At 48.9% G+C, this 23,853-nt stretch overlaps 1 protein-coding gene across 1 annotated transcript in view; it reads left to right on the forward strand.

The window, feature by feature from the left end:
* The window catches only part of LOC129693756 (xanthine dehydrogenase-like), a gene marked incomplete at its 5' end in the record, with an annotated part of 35,110 nt that extends 13,406 nt beyond the window's left edge, over window positions 1-21,704 (forward strand). The window contains 4 exons of the mRNA XM_055630525.1: window positions 5,177-5,314; window positions 8,543-8,690; window positions 13,264-13,444; window positions 20,299-21,704. Of these exons, the coding sequence (XP_055486500.1) occupies window positions 5,177-5,314; window positions 8,543-8,690; window positions 13,264-13,444; window positions 20,299-20,366 (535 nt within the window). The remainder of the gene's footprint in view (window positions 1-5,176; window positions 5,315-8,542; window positions 8,691-13,263; window positions 13,445-20,298) is intronic.
* Window positions 21,705-23,853: the final 2,149 nt, after the last annotated feature.

Here is a 23,853-nt window from a genome sequence, read left to right on the forward strand (position 1 = left end):
AAGAAATAACCCCAGAGGTTTTAAAGCAGGTAATTACAAAAGAATAGCTGTATGATTCTCAGCATTATTCTCCGTGCCTGTAGGAAGTGGCTGCTTCCCCACAGTGGCAGGTCAGAGATGTAAACACACAGGAAGCATGACCCCTCCTCCGATCCTTGCATTTGCTCCAGATTGGTTCAATTTCCCTCTTCTTAACCATTTCATTCAAATGCAAATGTACGTGAATCACAGGACACAGTACAGCGATGTTAATACAAAACACATCCAAATATCTTTCACTGGGTGGTTCGAAATATTCCAACTTTTTAATTAAAAGCAGAAATGTTTAATCAGAATGTTGAATGCTCATGGTGGCACGGTGGTGCCACGGTAGAGTTGCCCCCTGAAGCCCGTGTCCCACTTGGGCGACCTCCACTGTGACCTCTGGCGAGTTTGCCCACGACCCATAGTTGTGGCAAGATCGCCACGTGGTTGTAGGAGGTCTTCGTCACTCTCCTTCATGGTCGAGAGTGGTCTCCGCGTAATTGAGGCTTCAGCTAGGACGCGGCGTATTTGTCAAAATGTTACAAATTGACCGCAACTAAAAATAGGTCGCCGGGGGAAAAATCAATATTTTTTTAGTCGTAGGTCTAGTCGAAGCCGGTCGTAGTAGTTTGTGATGATAGTCGTAGGTAGTCGAAGGTAATAGCTCCGAGGTGAAAAAAGGTAATTTAAACAGCAGAACGTCACCTCTGTCACTCCAAGGCATGTTCATTCATAGCTGGAGATTTTTTTTGGAGAGGAGACTTGTGTTTTAGAGATGGCACCAAAAAGGCAGCAGCGCAGGGGGAGGGCACAACCCTAAAAAAACCTGCCATGTAGGTGTTGCCCACCCAGGAGGAGGAGTGGCAGGAGGTGATGCCACAGGGGGTGAGGTGATGCCACAGGGGGTGATGCCACAGGGGGTGATGGTGCAGGGGGTGATGGTGCAGGGGTGTGATGCCACAGGGGGTGATGCCGCAGGGGGTGATGGTGCAGGGGGTGATGGTGCAGGAGGTGATGGTGCAGGGGGTGATGGTGCAGGGGGTGATGGTGCAGGTGGGGTGATGCCACAGGGGGTGATGCCGCAGGGGGTGATGGTGCAGGGGGTGATGGTGCACAGGGTGTGATGGTGCCACAGGGGGTGATGCCGCAGGGGGTGATGGTGCAGGGGGTGATGGTGCAGGGGGGTGATGGTGCAGGGGGTGATGGTGCAGGAGGTGATGGTGCCACAGGGGGTGATGCCACAGGGGGTGATGGTGCAGGGGGGTGATGGGTGCAGGGGGTGATGGTGCAGGAGGTGATGGTGCAGGGGGTGATGGTGCAGGGGGGTGATGGTGCAGGGGTGATGCCACAGGGGGTGATGCCACAGGGGTGATGGTGCAGGGGGTGATGGTGCAGGGGGTGATGCCACAGGGGGTGATGGTGCAGGGGGTGATGGTGCAGGGGGTGATGGTGCAGGGGGTGATGCCACAGGGGGTGATGGTGCAGGGGGTGATGCCACAGGGGGGTGATGGTGCAGGGGGTGATGCCACAGGGGTGATGCCACAGGAGGTGATGGTGCAGGGGGTGATGGTGCAGGGGGTGATGCCACAGGGGGTGATGCCACAGGGGGTGATGGTGCAGGGGGTGATGGTGCAGGGGGTGATGGTGCAGGGGGTGATGGTGCAGGGGGTGATGGTGCAGGGGGTGATGGTGCAGGGGGTGATGGTGCAGGGGGTGGGTGATGATGCACAGGGTGTGATGGTGCAGGAGGTGATGGTGCAGGGGGTGATGGTGCAGGGGGGTGATGGTGCAGGGGGGATGGTGCAGGGGGTGATGGTGCAGGGGGTGATGGTGCAGGGGGTGATGGTGCAGGGGGTGATGGTGCAGGGGGTGATGCCACAGGGGGGGTGATGGTGCAGGGGGTGATGGTGCAGGGGGTGATGCCACAGGGGGTGATGGTGCATGGGTGATGTGATGGGTGCAGGGGGTGATGGTGCAGGGGGTGATGCCACAGGGGGTGATGGTGCAGGAGGTGATGTGCAGGGGGTGCAGGGGGTGATGGTGCAGGAGGTGATGCCACAGGGGGTGATGGTGCAGGGGGTGATGGTGCAGGGGGTGGTGATGCAGGGGGTGATGGTGCAGGAGGTGATGCCACAGGGGTGATGGTGCAGGGGGTGATGGTGCAGGGGGTGATGGTGCAGGGGGGATGGTGCAGGGGGTGATGCCACAGGGGGTGATGGTGCAGGAGGTGATGGTGCAGGGGGTGATGGTGCAGGGGGTGATGGTGCAGGGGGTGATGGTGCAGGAGGTGATGCCACAGGGGGTGATGGTGCAGGGGGGTGATGGTGCAGGGGGTGATGCCACAGGGGGTGATGGCAGGGGGTGATGGTGCAGGGGGTGATGGTGGCAGGGGGTGATGGGGGGTGATGCCACAGGGGGTGATGCCACAGGGGGTGATGGTGCAGGGGGTGATGGTGCAGGAGGTGATGCCAGGGGGTGATGGTGCAGGAGGTGATGCCACAGGGGGTGATGCAGGGGGGGGTGGTGATGGTGCAGGAGGTGATGGTGATGGGGTGATGGTGCAGGGGGTGATGGTGCAGGGGTGATGATGCCACAGGGGGTGATGCCACAGGGGGTGATGGTGCAGGGGGTGATGCAGGGGGGTGATGCCACAGGGGGTGTGGCAGGATGGTGATGGTGCAGGAGGTGATGGTGCACAGGGGGATGATGCCACAGGGGGTGATGGTGCAGGGGGTGATGCCACAGGAGGTGATGCCACAGGGGTGATGGTGCAGGGATGCCAGGGGGGGTGATGCCACAGGGGGTGATGCCACAGGGGGTGATGGTGCAGGAGGTGATGGTGCAGGAGGTGATGCCACAGGGGGTGATGGTGCAGGAGGTGGTGCCACAGGGGGTGATGCCACAGGGGGTGATGCCACAGGGGGTGATAGTGCAGGGGGTGATGGTGCAGGGGGTGATGGTGCAGGAGGTGATGCCACAGGGGGTGATGTGATGCCACAGGGGGTGATGGTGCAGGAGGTGATGGTGCAGGTGATGGTGCAGGTGATGCCACAGGGGGTGATGGGGGGGGGTGATGCCACAGGAGGTGTGATGCCACAGGGGGTGATGGTGCAGGGGGTGATGGTGCAGGAGGTGATGGTGCAGGGGGTGGTGTGGGGGTGCAGGGGGTGATGGTGCAGGGGTGATGGTGCAGGGGGTGATGCCACAGGGGGTGATGCACACAGGGGGTGCCACAGGGGGTGATGCCACAGGGGGTGATGCCACAGGGGGGATGGTGCAGGGGTGATGATGGGGTGATGGCAGGGGGTGATGGTGCAGGGGGTGATGGTGCAGGGGGTGATGGTGCAGGGGTGATGTGATGCCACAGGGGTGATGGTGCAGGAGGTGATGGTGCAGGGGGTGATGGTGCAGGGGGTGATGGTGCAGGGGGTGATGGTGCAGGAGGTGATGGTGCAGGAGTGATGCCAGGAGGGGGTGCAGGAGGTGATGGTGCAGGAGGGATGGTGCAGGGGGTGATGCCACAGGGGGTGATGGTGCAGGGGGTGATGGTGCAGGGGGTGATGGTGCAGGGGGTGATGGTGCAGGGGGTGATGGTGCAGGGGGTGATGGTGCAGGAGGTGATGCCACAGGGGGTGATGCCACAGGGGGTGATGGTGCAGGAGGTGATGGTGCAGGAGGTGATGGTGCAGGGGGTGATGGTGCAGGAGGAGGTAGCCCTGCATGAGAGACCCCTGGAGGAGGAGACCAGGCTGGTAGTACACGTCCCCACCACCACCCCATCCTTCACTGCCACATTTGAAGGCAGCAAAGCAGCCCTTTCTCCTGTGTCTGACACAGCATCAGAGGCAGATGCCCCATTGGTGGTGAGGAAGGGCTGGAGGAAGGTTATGCCCTACACCTTCACCAGGCAGCAGGAGGGGGACCTTGAGGAATGGTTCCAGCAGAATGCCATCCTGTACAAAAAGGAAAATTCAAAATGAGGGGTACAGGGACAAGGACAAGAATGGCACCCTTGCCATCCACTGCTCCACATGTGTGCTTAAAGTTCCATCATTTGTCAAAGCCCAGCGCCACTCTCTCCCAGTCACCTGGTGTACGGGGACAGTCCATCACATCATCTCCATTCACCCATTGACACCTCTTCTTGTGCTCCCTCTTCACCCTTGCTCTTCCCCTTCTGCCTTTCTTAAAAGGCTGCTGAAGCAAAAGGGCTGCTGCAAATAGCAGTAGATGTATTTTTACTAACATCCTCCAAACTAGTTCCTTCCTTGCTTGCATGGTTCAGAATGATTTAAAAAAAAACTCGGGAGGCATTTTTTAGTGAGAAAACAATGCAGACATGACATCATATTATCAGGTGACCATTTGAGCCGTAGACACTCGTCACTGGTCGTTGTTGGTTTTCGGTGTGGTCCTCTGCGGTGGAAGGGGGTCGTGCTCATTCACGGACCAATTTGTCAGAGACCATCCTCGAGTAAAACGTACATGGTCGAAGCCAGTCTTCAACAGAGTGGAAGGAGGTTGAAGGAGGTCTTCACCATAGTCGTGGCAGGTCGTAGGTCACCGCGACCTTGATTTAAAAAAAAAGTGGCTTAAGGTCGCCAGAGGTTGCGGTGGAGGTTGCCCACGTGGGACAGGGCTTTACAGCGCCTGAGACCTGGGATCAATCCAGACTACGGGTGCTATTCGTTACGGAGTTTATACATTCTCCCCGTGACCGTTTAGTTCAGCTCTAGCCCTCTCCCTCCCCCCTCTTACACTCCACAGACGTACAGGTTTGTAGGCTCTTCTTCTTGTGTATGGCGTACACAGCCTAAAGTTGCAGGACAACTTGTTCTATTTGATTTTATTTGATTGTGCACGCCGGGTTGATTGCATTCGTCGAAACAGGGCGGACCACGTGAAGGTTGCAATCTCCCACCCCGTTTGTAGGCTAATTGGCTTGTTATAATTGTAAATTGTCCCTCGTTGGATATAGTTAGTGTTACACAGGGATCGCTGGTCGGCACAGTCTCTGGGCCGATGGGCCTGTTTTCGCGCTGTATCTCTAAACTAAACTATAAAGTGTATAATCTGTGCTGTACGTTTTGAAAGAGTAGAAGGTCATTGGTTGATGAATCTGTGAGGTTGTGACTTTGTATCGTTTGTACAGGGTGTGGCCTGACCCACGGCCAGAAGGAGCTCCACAATATAACTCGTATGGGGTGACTGTGGCTGAGGCTGAAGTTGACGTCCTCACAGGAGAGAACCAGATCACCCAAGTGGATATACTTTTCGATTGTGGTGAAAGGTAGGAAACAAATGTCAAGCAATAGCAATACTCTGCATCAACATGAGGGGATTGCCACTGCCCCGTAAAGTTTAGACACACAAGGTGGTCACTATTTTGGCATCCTTTCACTCAGTTAATACAGGCAGTGGGTACTCAATCTGCTTCGTAAAGCAGATACAATTACACAAAATCTTATCTAGTGTTTCTCGGTGGATTAAGCAACATTTGTTTTAATGATGGGCGAAGATTGAAGGGTTCTGGAAGGTAACATCCTATTTCTGAAGATGGGACAAAATTAATTTCTCTGATATGTGACCTTCATAAGTTCCAAGAACAGAATTAGGCCATTCCACCCATCAAATCTACTCTGCCATTCAATCATGGCTGATCTATCGTTCCCTCTCAACCCCATTTTCATGCCTTCCCCCCGTAACCCTTGACACCTGTGGTTAAAAGGAGGGAATGTAATAATAATAATAATAATAATATATTTTATTGTCATTGCACATTAGTGCAACGAGATTTAGTATACAGCTTCCAACCGATGTCAAAAAAGTAAGATAAATAAATAAACTGTGCGCCGTGACCATCTGAGGGAGACAGTCCAGGGGGGGTGGGGGGCACTCAGCAGGGCCAGCCGCTATAGCTCTGGGAATAAAGCTGTTTCTGAGTCTGGAGGATCGGGCGTAGAAGGCCTTGTAGCGTCTGCCGGAGGGAAGTAGGTCGAACAGTCCATTACAAGGGTGTGAGGAATCTTTATGGATGCTTCGAACGGCCTTCCTGTTACAGGATGGCAAATGTGTGAGGCAACACGGTGTTGCAGAAGATGGTGCTGCTGGCACTTGTGTTATGGAAGAGCACCACACCAGAAGGGTCTGCAGTGGTCAGGAAGACCTTTCTCTTGCCTCCTCCCACTGCAAGATCAGTTGGGGATGAGCAATTTAATTTGATCTTGCCAGCAATGAAATTAAACACTGTTGCACCTCATTGTGTTGCTGAAATCAGAGACAAGGTTCACCTGTAGATCTTGCCCTCATCTCCCACACCATGAGATAGCTCCTCTATGGCACTTTGCACGTCCTTACTGAATCCACAGGATGTCGGACTTTGCAAGCAGCCCATCCAGCGCAAAGCTTATTTCTCAATGGATGTCATCACAAATTAGTTTAGTTTAGCGATACAGCCCCTTCGACCCACGAGTCTACGCAAACCCAGCGATCCCCACACACTAACACCTATTCTACACACACTAGGGACCATTTACCATTTTACCAAACCCCATCAAGGAATCCTACAAACCTGTACATCTTTGGAGTGTGTGGAGGAAACGGGTTGCAGAAGGTCCGGAGTGTTATGAAAGAGCACTTCACATCACAGGGGGAAGTGGTCAAAAAGACCTTACTCTTGCCACCATAGTCCAGTTGGGGATGAGCAATAATTTGATCTTGCCAGCAATGAAATTAAACAAAGTTGCACCTTTATTTGCCCTCATACACCATGAGCAGCTCTTTAAAAACAAATCCACAGATAGCTGCAACAAAGTGCAAAGTATTTCATCACTAATCATTGACAAAAAGTTAATACACACCTTCGAACGACAATCAAACCCAGCGATCCCCACACACTAACACTATTCTACATGTAAAATTTTAAAGAAACAACCTACAAACCTGTACGTCTTTGGAGTGTGGGAGGAAAACAGAAAAACCCACGCAGATCACAGTGGAATCCAGGACTCCACCGCTGGCCCACCGTCTTGCCCACTGCTGCTTACTTTAATTTTCATTTCTTTACCTGCATCTTTTTAAATGCTGAAGTGAAGTCAGTCTTGCACTCTGAACAATATACATATTGAGGCACAAATTGTGAGACACAGTCTCTTGGGATGTGAGCACAGGAACAGAACTGGGAATACAACACAATGCAGTTCTCAGTTCTGCATCCCATGCCTTTCTCGTGAAACGTCATTCCAACAATACCATTTCAAACTGTATTTTTCACAAGAGATCACCTCAACTTTCAGCCCCAAAATAATGAATCGACTTACTTTGGAGGGGTTGCGTTGAAATTTTGTTCATACATAACTTGCATCAGTGTAGAGTTTCATGGGTCTATAAACTATCCTGTCAATAAGAAATAGTTACACATTACAGTCTGGTCTACAGTTTAGTCCTATTACAGAATACATTTTGCAATAATCCATTAGCAATTTTCTAAAGTGCTCTGTATGTTTCAAGTAATTCAATAAATTATAGCAGTAAAATGTAACCAATTAGTTGGAATGATGTTTGCACAAGGAAGTATGGGAAGGAACTGCAGAATCTGCCTTACTTCGAAGATGGTCACATACAGTGGGTCGGGCAGCATCTGTGGAGAAAAGGAATAGGTGGCGTTTTGGGTCGAGACCCTTTTTCAGATTGAGAGTCGGGGAGAGGGAAACTAGAGGTATGAAAATACAGAACAAATCGGAGCCGGCACCAATGGCCAAAGAGCCCACAATGGTCCATTGTTGGATGTGGAGGAAGTGATAATGAGGGGATCCGAACAGTAAAACTAGCAAGACAACTAAGGTAGGAGGAGGGATGGAGAGAGAGAATGCAAGGGTTACTTGAAATTAGAGAAATCAACATTCATACCCCTGGGTCGTAAGCTGCCCAAGCACAAGGCGGTTGTTCCAAAGTCTGACTTTAACTATTGAACACTGATTTCTCCCTAATAGTTAGGTGGTACCCTTCTAAAATCACCAGAACTGGAAGGAGTACAACACTAGCAACTTAATTGATCTGCTGTTTAAAAATTAAAGTTCTGGTATTGCCAGAGGCAGTACTAATGTAGTGACCCATGCACTATTTACTTCAAAAGTACAAAAAGTACAAACAAAAACAAGACGGGTGGATTCTTGATTAGTACGGATGTCAGGGGTTATGACAGGGTTGAGAGGGAAAGATGAATCAGCCATGATTGAATGGTGAAATAGACTTGATGGCTGAACGTCCTAATTCTGTTCCTGTCTCATGTATTTATGAAAATCCTCTTTGAATGGAGTGGGTGGTGGTGATATAATCTGTGCCTCCTGAATCCTAACATCATCTAATTTGTCCACCACTGTCAATGCCACTGTCTGTGGCATTGATACGAAGAGAATGATTTTAATGCCAAGTTCTGTAAAAGGAGTGAGTTGAGCAACAAGGGATAGATAAACAACTCTCGTGTTTCTCTGGTCTTGTTTCTCATTGCCACTTGTAGCATGAACCCTGATGTTGATGTTGGACAAGTCGAAGGTGCTTTTATCATGGGCATGGGATATTGGCTAATGGAGAAGATGGTTTACGATCCAAAGACTGGGGCTGTGCTGAATGCAGGAACATGGGAATACAAACCACCGCTCAGCAAGGTATGTTTAGAGTTGACTGGAAATTTATTGTTTAATTGGAGAAGTTGGTAGACAGTTTATGCTTTCAAAAAAAAATCCCTTTTCAGATATAGATATAGATATGCCATTTATTGTCACTATACATGTACAGTGAAACTGAAAGCTGCTCGTACTCAGTGCATACATACAATTTAGCACAAAAAACAAGAAACAGAAAAAACAAAAAGCAGAAGGGAGATGGGGGGGGGGAATAGGTGCACAAATTCTGCGGCGCTACATACATATATACATATATACAGATGGAAGTCCGTGTTGGGCGGTGTAGTCAGTGCATGTGTGAATTTGAATTTATAGTAGATATAATTCTCGGAAAGCAACTATTCCTGAGTCTGTTTGTCCTGGATTTGATGCACCTATAGCGCCTTCCAGAGGGCAGCAGGTCGAACAGTCCAAACGCAGGATGGGAGCTGTCTTTGATGATCTCCTTTGCCCTGCTAAGGCAGCGGGAGGTGTAGATGTCCATCAGGGAGGGGAGAGGGCAGCCAATGATCCTCTGCGCTGTCCTGGTTACCCTCTGAAGCCTCTCCCTGTCTGCCATGGTGCAGCTGCCATACCATGCTGTAATGCAGTATGTCAGCAGGCTCTCGATGGACGAGCGGTAGAAGGTCAGCAGCAGGTTAGAGTCCAGGTTGTGCTTCCTGAGGACCCTCAGGAAGTGCAGCCGCTGCTGAGCCTTCTTGATGACCGCTGTCGTGTTGTCCGTCCAGGAGATGTCAGCAGCGATATGGACACCGAGAAACCGGAAGGTGTTGACCCTCTCCACACACTCGCCGTTGATGTGTAGGGGGGCTAAGTCGGTGCTGTGCCTCCTGAAAGTGAGGATAATTCAGGATAATCCAAGGCAAGAAATAAACTTTATTATATTTAGTGGCATTTCCAGTGTGGAAACCAGCTCTTTGGCTCAATTTGCCCACACCTGCCAACATGACCCATCTATATTAGTCCCATCTGCCTGTGTTTAGCCCATATCCCTCTAAACCTGTCCTATCCACACGGCTGGCCTTAGGGAGTGCGGGGCCCAATTGAACAATTTTGGTCAGCCCGGGGATCCCAGCCAAGGTGTGTCAGCCCCGTTATTTAGTATATATTATGAAATTGTACACTTAGGTGCCATGGATTGTACACTGTGTGAATCTCTCCTGCTCCCACCTGTTTGACTGTCAGTAGCTCCGCTGGCTTCCAACCTTCACCGTAGCTGCTAATTACCATTAAACTGCAATATGTGATTGGACACAATGTCCTTGGAAACAGCGGCTGATTGGACGGTAGGAGACCTATTTGTTGATTGGATGGGAATTTTAAGCCAAGTTGGTTGGTGATTGGACGCAACCCCCTTAGAGACAGTGATTGATTGGCCGCCAAATAATCGGGCACAAAAAAATGAACAAATAGGAAAACAATAATCGCTGGTCGGTGCAAATTTAGTGGATTATCTGGTTGTGTCTCCAAACTAATCTGGTTGTATCAACCAGACTATCTGGCTGTATCTCCAAACTAAACTGGTTGTATCAACCAGACTATCTGGCTGCATCTCCAAACTAAACAGTATAACATGCAGGTACATTCATTTCAAATTAAATTCAGTGATTATTTCACATGATTTCTCATTGTGTGAAGCTCAATATCTGACCAATTTCTGTTTAACGCGTTTGGTCTGCCGTGAGCATTTTTCTCCCAAAACAGTTCATATCGAGCAATACGATCAACGAACCAGACAGCAGTGGACGCAGTCACGCGATTAGCAAGCGATTGGTGAGATTTGATGGGGCACCCTGAGCTTTTTTTGCACAATTATTAGGGTTAAGTTATTGAATTTAGTAACTATTGTTCTCATTTCTCATACGTTCTCATACAATCTATGAATATTGTGTTTACACGCCTTTATGCGGCTGCAAATAAGAATTTCATTGTTCTGTTGTGGGTTGCACCTGACAATTATACATTCTTGACTCGACTCTTCACTCATGCATTTGTGCAATAGAAAACGGGTAACCATTGCACTCTGCGCCATTAAAAAGTCAGCAGTTAGTCAGGAAGTGACTATTCGCCTCCAAAGAGCAACCCTTTGTTAGGTGGCTTCACTAAATGGTGTGACTCAATATTCCTCCAGCAGTTTTTTTTTTTTGCTCAAGGTCTGCAGCATCTGCAGTCGCTTGCAATTTAATACTATGTTCCGCTGCGATCTAACTAATAGATGGCCCATGTTGAAGCACACGCAGCATTGAAATGCTAATACGACAATTAGCAAGAATATTGAACAATACAGTAACACGTAGCTCAGAGGACACTGAGGTTTAAGTTTACAAATGCTCATTTTTACGAAGCAAGTCACTTTTGGCAACGATACCAGTTTTTAAAGAAGGCAGACTTTGCACTGACCACTTGAAAATAAATCAGTGGTTAACTGGCAATGTAAATGTGTTGGTGTGCCTGCCACCATAGCAGCAGACACCGTGGGAGGAAGGTGGGGGAGATGGAGATGAATGTGGACAGACGGGGTGAAACAAAAAGATAAAGAGTTGGTTTCAATCCAACAGCAGTACAACACGTGAAACAGCTGGTCACGGGGCTAAGAGGCTGAAGTGCTTCAGGCTGCTGTTGGACTGAAACCAGCTCTTTATCTTTTTGTTTCACAGAATCACTTCAACCCCGGTCTCTGCATTACAAGTGCAACATGAACAGTGATGGAAATGGATTTTAGGAACTAGGGGTACGCTAAGGTCCATGAAGTTGAGGTTGGGAAGGGGGGGGGGGGGGGGGGGGGGGGGTAGACACTATAAGCCCCTCTGTGAGAAATGTTATTTCTCTGAAATTGAAGATAGACATAAAGCTGGAGTAACTCAGCAGGACAGGCAGCGCAGCGACTCTGGAGAGAAGACCCTTCTTCAGGCTGAACTAAACTCTCGGCGGTGAGAGTACTTGTGATTGTCTGAAGAAGGGTCTCGACCAGAAACGCAACCCTCTCCACAGAGCCCATGCCTGTCCCGCTGAGCCACCTTCAACTTCAGAGCCAAACAAAAAACACAGAGTGCTGAAGGAACTCAATGGGCAAGGCGGTTGCTTCACCCGCTGGGTTACTCCAGCATTTTTGTCTACCGCAAAACGTCAATGATTCCGGGAATGCCGAGGTGACAGGGTGATAGAGAGGGAGTGGGAGAGCTAGAGAGAGACAAGATGGGGAACGGGAGAGAGAGCGCGGGAGAGAGACAGAGGGAGGGAGAGAGCGAAAGACAGAGAGACACAACGTGGGTTGGTAGGTGAATGACTAACCTGCACACCAAGAAGAAGCCCCTTCGCGCGGTCCGGTGCCCTCAATCATGATGGTGAGTTTTAAGAAATTCTCAATGTGTCATCAATGTATCGATCTACATTCCTCAGTTAATGTAATTGTGTTTTGAACAAGTATTAATGACGGCTTGTGAATTGTATTCAAAGGAACACGGCGTAATTAATATTTGTTCAAAACACAATTATATTTACGGAGGGATGTGGATCGATGCATTGATGACACATTGTATAACTACTTGTTAACTACTGGCTGTTAACAAGTGCTAACAGTAGTAGTTAACAAATCATTTGTGTCTGATGGCCGTGCAGCGGTTGTTATCCATGTTCGTTTAAAAAAAATAATCCGGATGGCGAATGTTTAAAAAAAATCTTTATTTAACAAAGCGAATTCGTATTTCCGTACGAAATACGGAACATTAGTGCGGGGCCCCCCTTAGGCGCGGGGCCCAATTGGGAGCAATTGGTCCAATCTGTTTAAGGCCGGCCCCGCCAATCCATGTACCTGTATAAATGGTTCTTAAACATTGCGATAGCACCTGCCTCAACTACCTCCTCTGGCACCTCATCACCCTTTGTGTGAAAAAGTGAACCCTCGGGTTCCTATGAACCCACGTCCGTTGAAAAAGACACAGGTACTTTTGCATTTTTCAAAGAGAACTTTCAATACAGCAACTAAAACTACCACCAAATACCATCCTCCCATTGCAGTCCAAACTGTGCTGTACTGTAACTGAATACGTCAAATTCAAATTAAATCTTTCCCCTCTAACCTTAAACCTATGTCCTCTAGTTCTTGATTCTCCTACTTAGTTTTAGAGCAAGAGACTCTGGAAGTCTACCTGATCTATTTCTCTCATGAAATTGTCCACCATTATAAGGTCACCCCTCATCCTCCTGTGCTCCAAAGTGTCCAACTTTTTATATTCCCAAATTCGCTGATTCCCTTCATAAATTTCAACATCATTTGTTAATGGTTGTAGACTGGAACTGCATATGTATGAGTTTAGTTTATTGCCATGTGTATCAAGGTACAGTGAAAAGCTGGAGCATGTCATGTGTATCGAGGTACAGTGAAAAGCTTTTGTTGCTTGCCAACTGTATACTTTTGTGAAACTATATACTCTATATTTTGTTGGCCAAAAGAAAGGAAGCAGTTACACCAGAAACAGCAAACAGAGACGTGAGGACCAAAGCACAGCAAATCCATTCATTTTATTGAAATGTATTTTTGTATCTTGTTTACCAGTGTATACCTGTCAGCTTCAACATCGAGCTGCTGAAGAATGCTCCCAACCCAATGGGTGTTCTGCGCTCTAAGGCCAGTGGGGAACCGCCCCAGTGCATGTCCTGTGCAACGTTATTTGCGGTGAAGCGAGCTATTGAGGCTGCGCGAGAGGATACTGGACACAACTCGTACTTTCCACTAGGTGAGTACAATCACTGGGTGGAATGCTCACAATTTCAGACCACACTTACTCTAATGCTACCACGGATCTCTTTATTTCAAACATCCCAATACAGTTGGAAAACATGGCCTTGTGTAACTACAGAAGTAAATGAGTTAATCTGAATTGTTTCAGTTTGCAAAACGAGTTATCAAATCCAAGTATCGTGTCAGGTGTGGGGTGCTAAAGGGGCTGACCCACTTGGGCGACCTAATCCGCGAGTTTAGAAGAGTGTCTTTGACCTTCAAACTCGCAGCATGGTCGACACGTGGTCCTAGGAGGTCCTATGAGTAGCAATGTTACAAAATTTTGAGATTTAAAAAATCAAGTCTGCAATTTATCCCATCAGATAAAGCATAACAATAAGTTTAATTTGACACCTAATTCACTTTCATATCTCAAGTAATAAAAAAGTTATGGCCATTTTCATACTCGGAAATTAGCATCTTGTTCCCTATTGATTTTCTATGGACATAACAAAAAAGCTGTGATCGTGGACAGTCAAAAGCCCATAACCTTCTTAAAAATTAAGAGAACTGAATGAAATTTTCAGTTATCATAGATTGAAGCATTCTGAAACAAATATAAAATAATCTTACTTGGATGACCTGAAATTAAAGCATATAATTAGTTAGTTACCCAATTGTAGCTAATTTTCAAACTTCAATTATTAGATCTAAACATCTATCCATTTCTTAATAAATGAGTAACATTTTTAAATAGCCCAAGTGTCCAAATAATATTCACAAATAATTCACAATAAAACATGATTTTTAAATCTCATTTACATCAATTTATAGGCCAAATGGAAGGAATTTAGTGTTCAATTGCTGTAAATTAAAGTCAATTTAAATCGGCTTTCTAGTGGGTTCCTGTGAACGCGCTGGTTTAGAACGTTCACATTGCGCTGGATTTGTGCCCTCAAACGCCCAGAAAAATACTGCGGGATATAAAGAGCCCAAAATGAGCTACTCGCTATAGAAAACTTTAATAACAGGGTTATATACAAGCCCCATTTAATGTAAAAATAAGGTACATACCTTTAATTGTTTGCTTTATAAAACCCTGGGGCTGCGAGAGGTTGCGGAGTGAGAGAGTGATTTTTAAACTACTATAAATATTATACAAGGCCATAAAAACTAATAATACCTTTTGCGACGGGTCTTTCAGCGATTTTCCGTTAATGATTTACTAGGCTGAACATTTTCGATTGGAACAGCCTAGTAAAAATCGCGTTTTAAACCCGCCCCCTCTAAACAGCGCCAAAATCGCGCACACGGGGCTGGGGCAGATGCTCAGCCACGATTCAGGTAGGTTTTGTAACATACCTACTATGAGGTCGCAGGAACTCTCCTTCATGCTCGAGGGAAGTTCCCGAATACTCGTGGCCTCAGCTAGGTCGGTGAAAATTTTCCAGCGTGTTGAAAAATTTTCCGCAAGTAAAATTTGGTCGGCATGGTTCTTTTGAACTCATAGTGCAGTGGAGTGGGTCGCTATTTAGTTACAGGCATTGAGGGCAACCGTAGGCAATCTCCTTCACTGACCGGGCTTTTTGATTGGCTCATGGGAGTTTTCAGGACCAAGGAAAACCCACCGGTAAGTTAAATGCCCGCTAAACTTTATTATACTTCTTAAAAATGTCTCAACTCCTTCGACCCCCCCCCCCCCCCTTCCGCGCCCTTCTCCTTCCCCCCCCCCCGCGCTCTCTAAAGAACTTACCGTTACTGTGCAGCCGTTTTATCTTCCTCTTCATCGCGGATGTGAATTTCAGACAGCGCTCCTCCGCTTTCCCTGGCCCCCGCCTTTGCGGTGTGTGTGTGTCTGTGTGTGTGCGGTCGGTCGATCCAGTTCAAGGTTGCAACGCAGATGGTCGATCCAGCTCGCGGTTTTCCAGGCGAGTGCCCTCGAGGTTGAAGACACTCTTCTGGACTTGCGGATTAGGTCGCCTAAGTGGGACAGCCCCTTAATCTATAAACTTCATTACATTATATAATCTGAGGAGTACCTTCAGCAACACACTGGTTCCGCCAAGATGCAGTACAGAACACCACAGGAGATCCTTCTTCTGTGTGGCTATCAAACTGTACAACTCCACCCCCCTTCTGTCGTGGGGTAGACTGAGACCCCTTCTGCTTGCATGGTTACCGGAGGAATTTTGCAGGTACCTTGGGAACCTCCTCTCCCCCCCCCCCCCCCCCCCCACCTCCCCCCCCCCCCCCCCCCCCGCCCCCCCCCCCCCCCCCCCCCCCCCCCCCCCCCCCCCCCCCCCCCCCCCCCCCCCCCCCCCCCCCCCCCCCCCCCCCCCCCCCCCCCCCCCCCCCCCCCCCCCCCCCCCCCCCCCCCCCCCCCCACCACCCCCCCCCCCCCCCCCCCCCCCCCCCCCCCCCCCCCCCCCCCACCCCTCCCCAATCGTTGCACCCCACCCACCCATCTTACCCCCCCACACCCCCCCCCCACCCCCCCCCCCCCCCCCCCCCCCCCCCCCCCCCGCCACGCCCCCCCCCAGCCTCACCCCTCCCCAATCGTTGCACATCCCCCAAGCCTTTCTACTCATCACTTTCTAATTTCATGTTTCATGGATCTTGTGTTTTATGACTGTTGTCAGATCAATTGCCCTCCTGGGATAAATAAAATTATATCATTTGGTATAATGAAGGAATTTAGGGATGAGCTTCGGGTGCCTTCAAAAGAGAATCGAGTAGACACTTCAGAGGGAATAAGTTGCATGGCTGTGGGGAGAAGTGGAGGAATAGGGGATTATTAATATGGTCGTTGTTATTCGACTTTTGGATTGCTGTGGGTCCACTTTTGCAAATATTTTGGGGATAAATTATATAGTTAGTGGAGAGGGAGAACAAAATGTTGAAACTCCCAAAGATAAATACGGGACCATGACACGGTGATTTCAGCATCCAACCTCAGCTAACCACTGTATTGTGGTGCTCCCCCACCCCTTGCCATCTCCAATCCTCTCCCCCTTGTCCCTCCTGTCCTTCCCCACTCTCTTGCTTACTCCCACTTAGTTTAGTTTTAAAGATACAACGAGGAAGCAGGCCCTTCGGCCCACTGGGTCCGTGCCGACCAGCGATCCCCACATATTAACACTATCCTACACCCACTAGGGACAATGTTACATTTATACCCAGCCAATTAACCTACATACCCGTACGACTTTGGAGTGTGGGAGGAAACCGAAAATCTCAGAGAAAACTCGCGCAGGTCACGGGGAGAATGTTTAAACTCCGTACAGACAGTGCCCGTAGTCGGGATCGAACCTGGGTCTCCGGTGCTGCAAGCGCTGTAAGGGAACAACTCTCCCGCTGCACCACCGTGACCTCTCTTGCCCTCCCTCTCCCCTTCCCCCCTCATAAGGTTCTCCTCTCTGCCCCTCCTCTTCATATCCCCTCTCCAGCCCATATCCTCTCGTCCATACTCCCGTACCTTCCCCCTTCCCTTCCAATGGTTCAATGGTCCTTCATTGTCACGTGTACTGTGGTACAGTGAAATTTGATTTACCGTACAGTCATACAGGTGCACAAACTTTTATCCGACAGCCTTGGGACCAGACACTTTTCGTAATTTGGAATTAGTCGGTCTTCGGAATGGAAATTTTTTAGCGTAGATTTTAATGGCTGGCTCGGTGGTAGAGTGCCTGGCTCATATTCGCAAGGTCGCGAGTTTGCGCCTTGATCCCGGCAGTTCCTCGGTCGCGAGTTTGAGTCTTCAATGTAGTTTTTTCTTACAGAATAAATGTCTGTATGAAATGCAGTGTGTTGAATGAATTCCTGAATTTGTAAATGTGACCGCAGCATTGAATCACCTCCCGCACTCATGTCACCCTAGCGGGGCTTCATGCCCTAAGGCGGCCTAAGGCGACATTTTCACACTCTTATATCCGTGTGCAGCAGAGGCGCCAAACGTGAGCTTTGGTGTGCAGACGACATCCTGGAAAAAATGTCTGGTTTCTTCCAGGTAGGCGATATACCCTCCCGCGCAATATACCCTCCACTTCTCTTTTTAGTTCCCCTTTCTTCCAGGACCGATCCGAGGTTCCGCTGTCACCTCTGCGGGCCACCCTCGGTGAACGCTCACTCAACTTTGTCTTGGGATTCCTACTCTCCCGCGCAATATACCCTCACCTTCTCTTTTATGAATGGGGATTTAGTTCCCCTTTCGTCGAGGACCGACCGGAGGTTCCGCTGTCACCTCTGCGGGCCGCCCTCGGTGAACGTCCTGTCTCCCTGTCCCTGGGATAGCAGGGGGCGATCAAACAGCACAATACCCCCCTCCCCCTCCAACTCCAGAGGAATCCGCTCCCCGATGGGCCGCTACGGCGACAAGTGGCAGTTCGCCCACAGCCCGAGCTGCGCGACCCCAAGAACAAGACGCACCTTGCGCACCATCAGCAGCTGCCCCTCTGGAGTTGGAGCGGGGCTGGGCTGGAGTTGCTGATCTGGGATCTCCGTGCTTGCAGTGGGCCTGGGGGTCGGTGTCCCGATGAGGGGGCACAGCTCGGGCTGTGGGCGAACTGCCACTTGTCGCCGTAGCGGCCCATCGGGGAACGGCTTCTGGTGGTCCCGATGTCTCCCGCTAGTTTGCAGTTTTCCTCTGGAGTTGGAGCGGGGCTGGGCTGCTGCTGGCTGTGGGTCTCTGGGATCTCCGTGCTTGCAGTGGGCCTGGGGGTCGGTGTCCCGTTGGTCCTGACGTCTCCGGTGACTGGCATTGCCGACGTGAAGACAGTGCAAAGCCCCCACGCCGGTGCAATGGGTGGGGAGCTGGAGAGGGGAGGGAAGGGGTCACACACATGTCCGGGAAGCAGAGGGGTGTAGGTGGGGTGAAACTGAAGGGAGCGACAATCTGCTGCTCCCTGCCCGCTGAGTTAAAAAGTTCCCACGCAAGACTCACGGTACACTGTGTATCGTGAGTCTACTGTGGGAACTTTTTAACTCAGCGGGCAGACAGCAGCTGATTGTCAATTATTAACCCTCCCGCGCAATATACCCTCACCTTCTCTTTTATGAATGGGGATTTAGTTCCCCTTTCTTCGAGGACCGACCGGAGGTTCCGCTGTCACCTCTGCGGGCCGCCCTCGGTGAACGTTTTCAAGGACCTTTCTTCAAGGACTGAAAAAATGTCGCTATTCGGAGGTTTTCGTTATTTGGATCTTCGGATAAAAGTTTGTGCACCTGTACAAAAAAGCAACAAGATCCAAAACTACATATAGATTAAACATAAACAGCCACCACAGCGGCGTGTGAGAATCCCCAGGACACACAGCATAAGCGGAGACCAACAGCCATCTGTTCAATGTCCGGGCCACACACACACACACACACACGCACACGCACACGCACACGCACACGCACACACACACACACACGCACACGCACACACTCCTTCACCGTGATGTGACCAGAGTTGTACCGACCGCTGTCACTCTCTCTGCAGTCCCTGTCCACCCGAACAGTCAGAAAGCCGTTCACACCCGCACTAGACTACGGGATGTCCTTGTGAAGCCATGTCCCCGCAAAACAACAAGATCACTGCACTCACGACACTCCCTTTGAGTCCTCACCAGTGCAGGCAGCACATCCACCTTGTTTCTCAGTGTCCTCACATTACCTACCATGATGGAAGGCAAAACAAATACCTTCTTCCACCTTTTCTCCCGCGGTCGTGGCGATCTAACCTCCCGCGGTCGTGGCGATCTAACTTCCCGCGGTCGGGGCGATCTAACTTCCCGCGGTCGGGGCGATCTAAGCTCCCGCGGTCGTGGCGATCTAACTTCCCGCGGTCGGGGCGATCTAACTTCCCGCGGTCGTGGCGATCTAACCTCCCGCGGTCGTGGCGATCTAACTTCCCGCGGTCGTGGCGATCTAACTTCCCGCGGTCGGGGCGATCTAACTTCCCGCGGTCGGGGCGATCTAACTTCCCGCGGTCGTGGCGATCTAACTTCCCGCGGTCGGGGCGATCTAACTTCCCGCGGTCGGGGCGATCTAAGCTCCTGCGGTCGTGGCGATCTAACCTCCCGCGGTCGGGGCGATCTAACCTCCCGCGGTCGTGGCGATCTAACCTCCCGCGGTCGTGGCGATCTAACCTCCCGCGGTCGGGGCGATCTAAGCTCCTGCGGTCGTGGCGATCTAACCTCCCGCGGTCGGAGCTCCCGAGGTCGATCCCTAACAAAGGGACCATCAAGCTCCACGATGTCAAAGCCACTGACGGAGATACAACACGGTTGCATCTCCATCTCCCCCAACCCCCACATAATACAAAACTAAAGATACACTAAAACATACAAGTAAAACAAACTAAAAACAACAAAAGAAGAAAGGTACAAGACAGACTGTTGGCGAGGCTGCCACTTCTCATCTCCTCTCCTCCCTTTCCCCTTCTCCTCTCCCCCCTATTGCTCTGTCTGAGACAGGGGTCTTTTGGAAGATGAAACCCTCACTCTCTTTTGTCTGAAGGGGTGAGAAAAATGATCCAAGCCATAATAGAAATTTGAGAAGTTGTTTTTAAATCTGGCTCAACGCGAGCAAAACATGCCAGCATCTTTTCAACATCACTTTTCAACAACATCCACTCCAATCCACAGTCCTGGTGTGCAATTTAGTATTGCAGGAACATTTTCTCGACTATGGTCCTTCAAGATAATTTAATTGCAAAGAATGGGAGACATTATGCATAGAAACGAGGATTCTGCAGGAAAACCTATTTCAACGCAGTCCTCATGGCCAGTTATTTACTGTTATTTAAACAGAATTATTGGTGACGTGCTTTTGACCCAATCTCCCAAATCTTTGTTAATATGTTTGTTGCTCTGATTTTCTCTACAGATGGACCCGCAACTGTCGATGTCATCCAGACAAGCTGCCTCGTGGATTACAAAAACTTCACAATCTGAAAACCGCACAGTGATATGCTACTACCGAATAATGTTAATAATGTGACATTGTTTTGTCTTTACCACTAAGCGCGATGTCATGCAATATCACCGTGATTGCCTTACAGTCTTGTACTTCACTGTTTAACCCTATAACAATCGCTTGTTTGTATCTGAACTAATACCTCTCCGATAAATGCAATTGGGGAAAGTTAATGTCTCATTCCATGGTTTCCACAGATTTCCAGTTGAACTGGAATAGACTCCAGAGAATCCCCATTAAGCATCAATGCTATTATTAACAAATAAGGCTAATCTATTTAACAATTTGCAGTATAACCTTCAACCCATGAACTTGAAAATGAGAGCACATACTGCATTTAATTTTGATTGGATTTGTTTAAAATGGGATTTTAGTGAAGCAAACCGTTTAAACAATTCTCAATCATTTAATAGGAGTCGATTAGAACTTCAACCCGAACTATTCACTTTGAATGGATAATTGAATGAGTTTATATTCTTGCCAAAAGATGGATATTTTAGCATATGAGGAAGCCATTTAATTTGCAGTCCCTGTGGCACCTCTTTGCCGGTTAGGATGGCACAGTGCCACAGCAGATAGTGTTGCTGCCTCACAGCACCAGAGACCCAGGTTCGATCCTGACGTCGGGTGCTGTATGTGTGGAGTTTGGATGTTCTCCCTGTGATTGTGTGGGTTTCCTCCGGGTGCTCCGGTTTCTACCTCCATCCCAAATATGTGTGGGTTTGTAGGTTATTGGCCTCTGGAAACTGTCTCTTAGCTTATAAGGAGTGGGTGAGAAAGTGGAATAACATAGAACTAGTGTGAATGGGAGATCAACTTTTGACGAGGTCTCTGGATGAAACCCACACAGGTCATGGGGAGAACGTACAAACTCCATACAGACAGAACCGGCAGTCAGGATGGAAGCCGGATCTCTGGCGCTGTAAGGCAGCAATATTGCTTTGCCACTGTGTTGCCAAACTAAAGTAAAATCAAAAACTAATTCAAATTCAGTTTTTTATCTCTTTGTTTCAAATGTTTCTATGGCTATGAATTCTACAGTCTATGCATGAGAGATTTTTCATATCACTTTCATAAAGTTCTCAACAATTCCACCAAAGCATCTTTAGCTTCTGTAACCAAGGCCTAATTTGGACCACCTACGTTGCAGCAAATCTACAAGGTTAGATCATTTACCGTTGATTACTTAATACCCAACATCTGTCATTTTTTCCCCTTTGCTTACTAAGGACATATGTCTGTTACTGACACAGCCAACTATTCCTGCCCATCTCTAATTGCCTTTGAGAATATGCTGCTGAGCTGTGCTTTGCCGTGTGTGTGTGTGTGTGTGTGTGTGGCAGCCTCACCGTGAATTAATACTTTATTGTCACATGTGACAAGTCACAGTGAAATTCTTTGCTTGCATACCCAATGTACGTAAATAGTCACTACATAAAGGGCGTTGACAAAGTTACAAAGAATCCGCACTAGGACCACCTTTGTTCTTCACCCCACCACCCCCTCCCTCACGGCAGTCCCCTCCCTCCCACACTGAGCCCTCCTTTGTCCATTGCGCTTCCCCCCCCCCCCCCCCCCCCCCCCCCCCCCCCCCCCCCACGCCATCATCGACCGCTGCACCGACCTCTACATTGCCGCCGCCACCGGGTCCTCTCCGGACGCCTCCGTGTCGCCAACCCAGGCTCCGTCAACGCGCGACACGCGGGCTCTAACCTCAGCATCCTCACTCCACTCGCGACCAGCGTCTACATTGTATGACCACAGTACAATAATATTTTTACTTGCAACACATGAACAGCACCCAGACGTAATACACACGGATACAGTGCCCTACATAATGTTTGGGACAAAGACCCATCATTTATTTATTTATTTGCCTCTGTACTCCACAATTTGATATGAGTAATGGAAAGAATCACATGTGGTTAAAGTGCACATTGTCAGATTTTAATAAAGGCCATTTTTATACATTTTGGTTTCACCATGTAGAAATTACAGCTGTGTTTATACATAGTCCCCCCATTTCAGGACACCATAATGTTTGGGACACAACAATGTCATGTAAATTAAAGTAGTCATGTTTAGTATTTTGTTGCATACCCTTCACAAACAATGACTGCTTGAAGTCTGCGATTCATTGACATCACCAGTTGCTGGGTGTCTTCTCTGGTGATGCTCTGCCAGGCCTGTATTGCAGCCATCTTTAGCTTATGCTTGTTTTGCGGGCCAGTCCCCTTCAGTTTTTTCTTCAGCATATAAAGGGCATGCTCAATTGGGTTCAGATCGGGTCATTGCTTGGCCATTCATGATTTGACCATATTTTAGCTTTGAAAAACTCCTTTGTTGCTTTAGCAGTATGTTTGGGATCATTGTCTTGCTGTACAATGAACCGCCAGCCAATGAGTTTTGAGGCATTTGTTTGAACTTGAGCAGATAGGATGTGTCTATACACTTCAGAATTCATTATGCTACTACCATCAGCAGTTGTATCATCAATGAAGATAAGTGAGCAAGTACCTTCAGCAGCCATACATGCCCAGGGCATAACACCCCCACCACCGTGTTTCACAGATGAGGTGGTACGCTTTGGATCTTGGTCAGTTCCTTCTCTCCTCCATACTTTGCTCTTGCCATCACTGATACAAGTTAATCTTCGTCTCATCTGTCCACAAGAACTTTTTCCAGAACTGTGATTGCTCTTTTAAATACTTCTTGGCAAACTGTAACCTGGACATCCTATTTATGTGGTTAACCAGTGGTTTACATCTTGCAGTGTAGCCTCTGTATTTCTGTTCATGAAGTCTTCTGCGGACAGTGGTAGAAACATAGAAATTAGGTGCAGGAGTAGGCCATTCGGCCCTTCGAGCCTGCACCGCCATTCAATATGATCATGGCTGATCATCCAACTCAGTATCCTGTACCTGCCTTCTCTCCATACCCTCTGATCCCCTTAGCCACAAGGGCCACATCTAACTCCCTCTTAAATATAGCCAATGAACTGGCCTCAACTACCCTCTGTGGCAGAGAGTTCCAGAGATTCACCACTCTCTGTGTGAAAAAAGTTCTTCTCATCTCGGTTTTAAAGGATTTCCCCTTTATCCTTAAGCTGTGACCCCTTGTCCTGGACTTCCCTAACATCGGGAACAATCTTCCTGCATCTAGCCTGTCCAACCCCTTAAGAATTTTGTAAGTTTCTATAAGATCCCCTCTCAATCTTCTAAATTCTAGAGAGTATAAACCAAGTCTATCCAGTCTTTCTTCATAAGACAGTCCTGACATCCCAGGAATCAGTCTGGTGAACCGTCTCTGCACTCCCTCTATGGCAATAATGTCCTTCCTCAGATTTGGAGACCAAAACTGTACGCAATACTCCAGGTGTGGTCTCACTAAGACCCTGTACAACTGCAGTAGAACCTCTCTGCTCCTATACTCAAATCCTTTTGCAATGAAAGCTAACATACCATT

This window comes from Leucoraja erinacea, unplaced genomic scaffold (assembly GCF_028641065.1).
Source record: "Leucoraja erinacea ecotype New England unplaced genomic scaffold, Leri_hhj_1 Leri_417S, whole genome shotgun sequence".
Classification (NCBI taxonomy): domain Eukaryota; kingdom Metazoa; phylum Chordata; class Chondrichthyes; order Rajiformes; family Rajidae; genus Leucoraja; species Leucoraja erinaceus.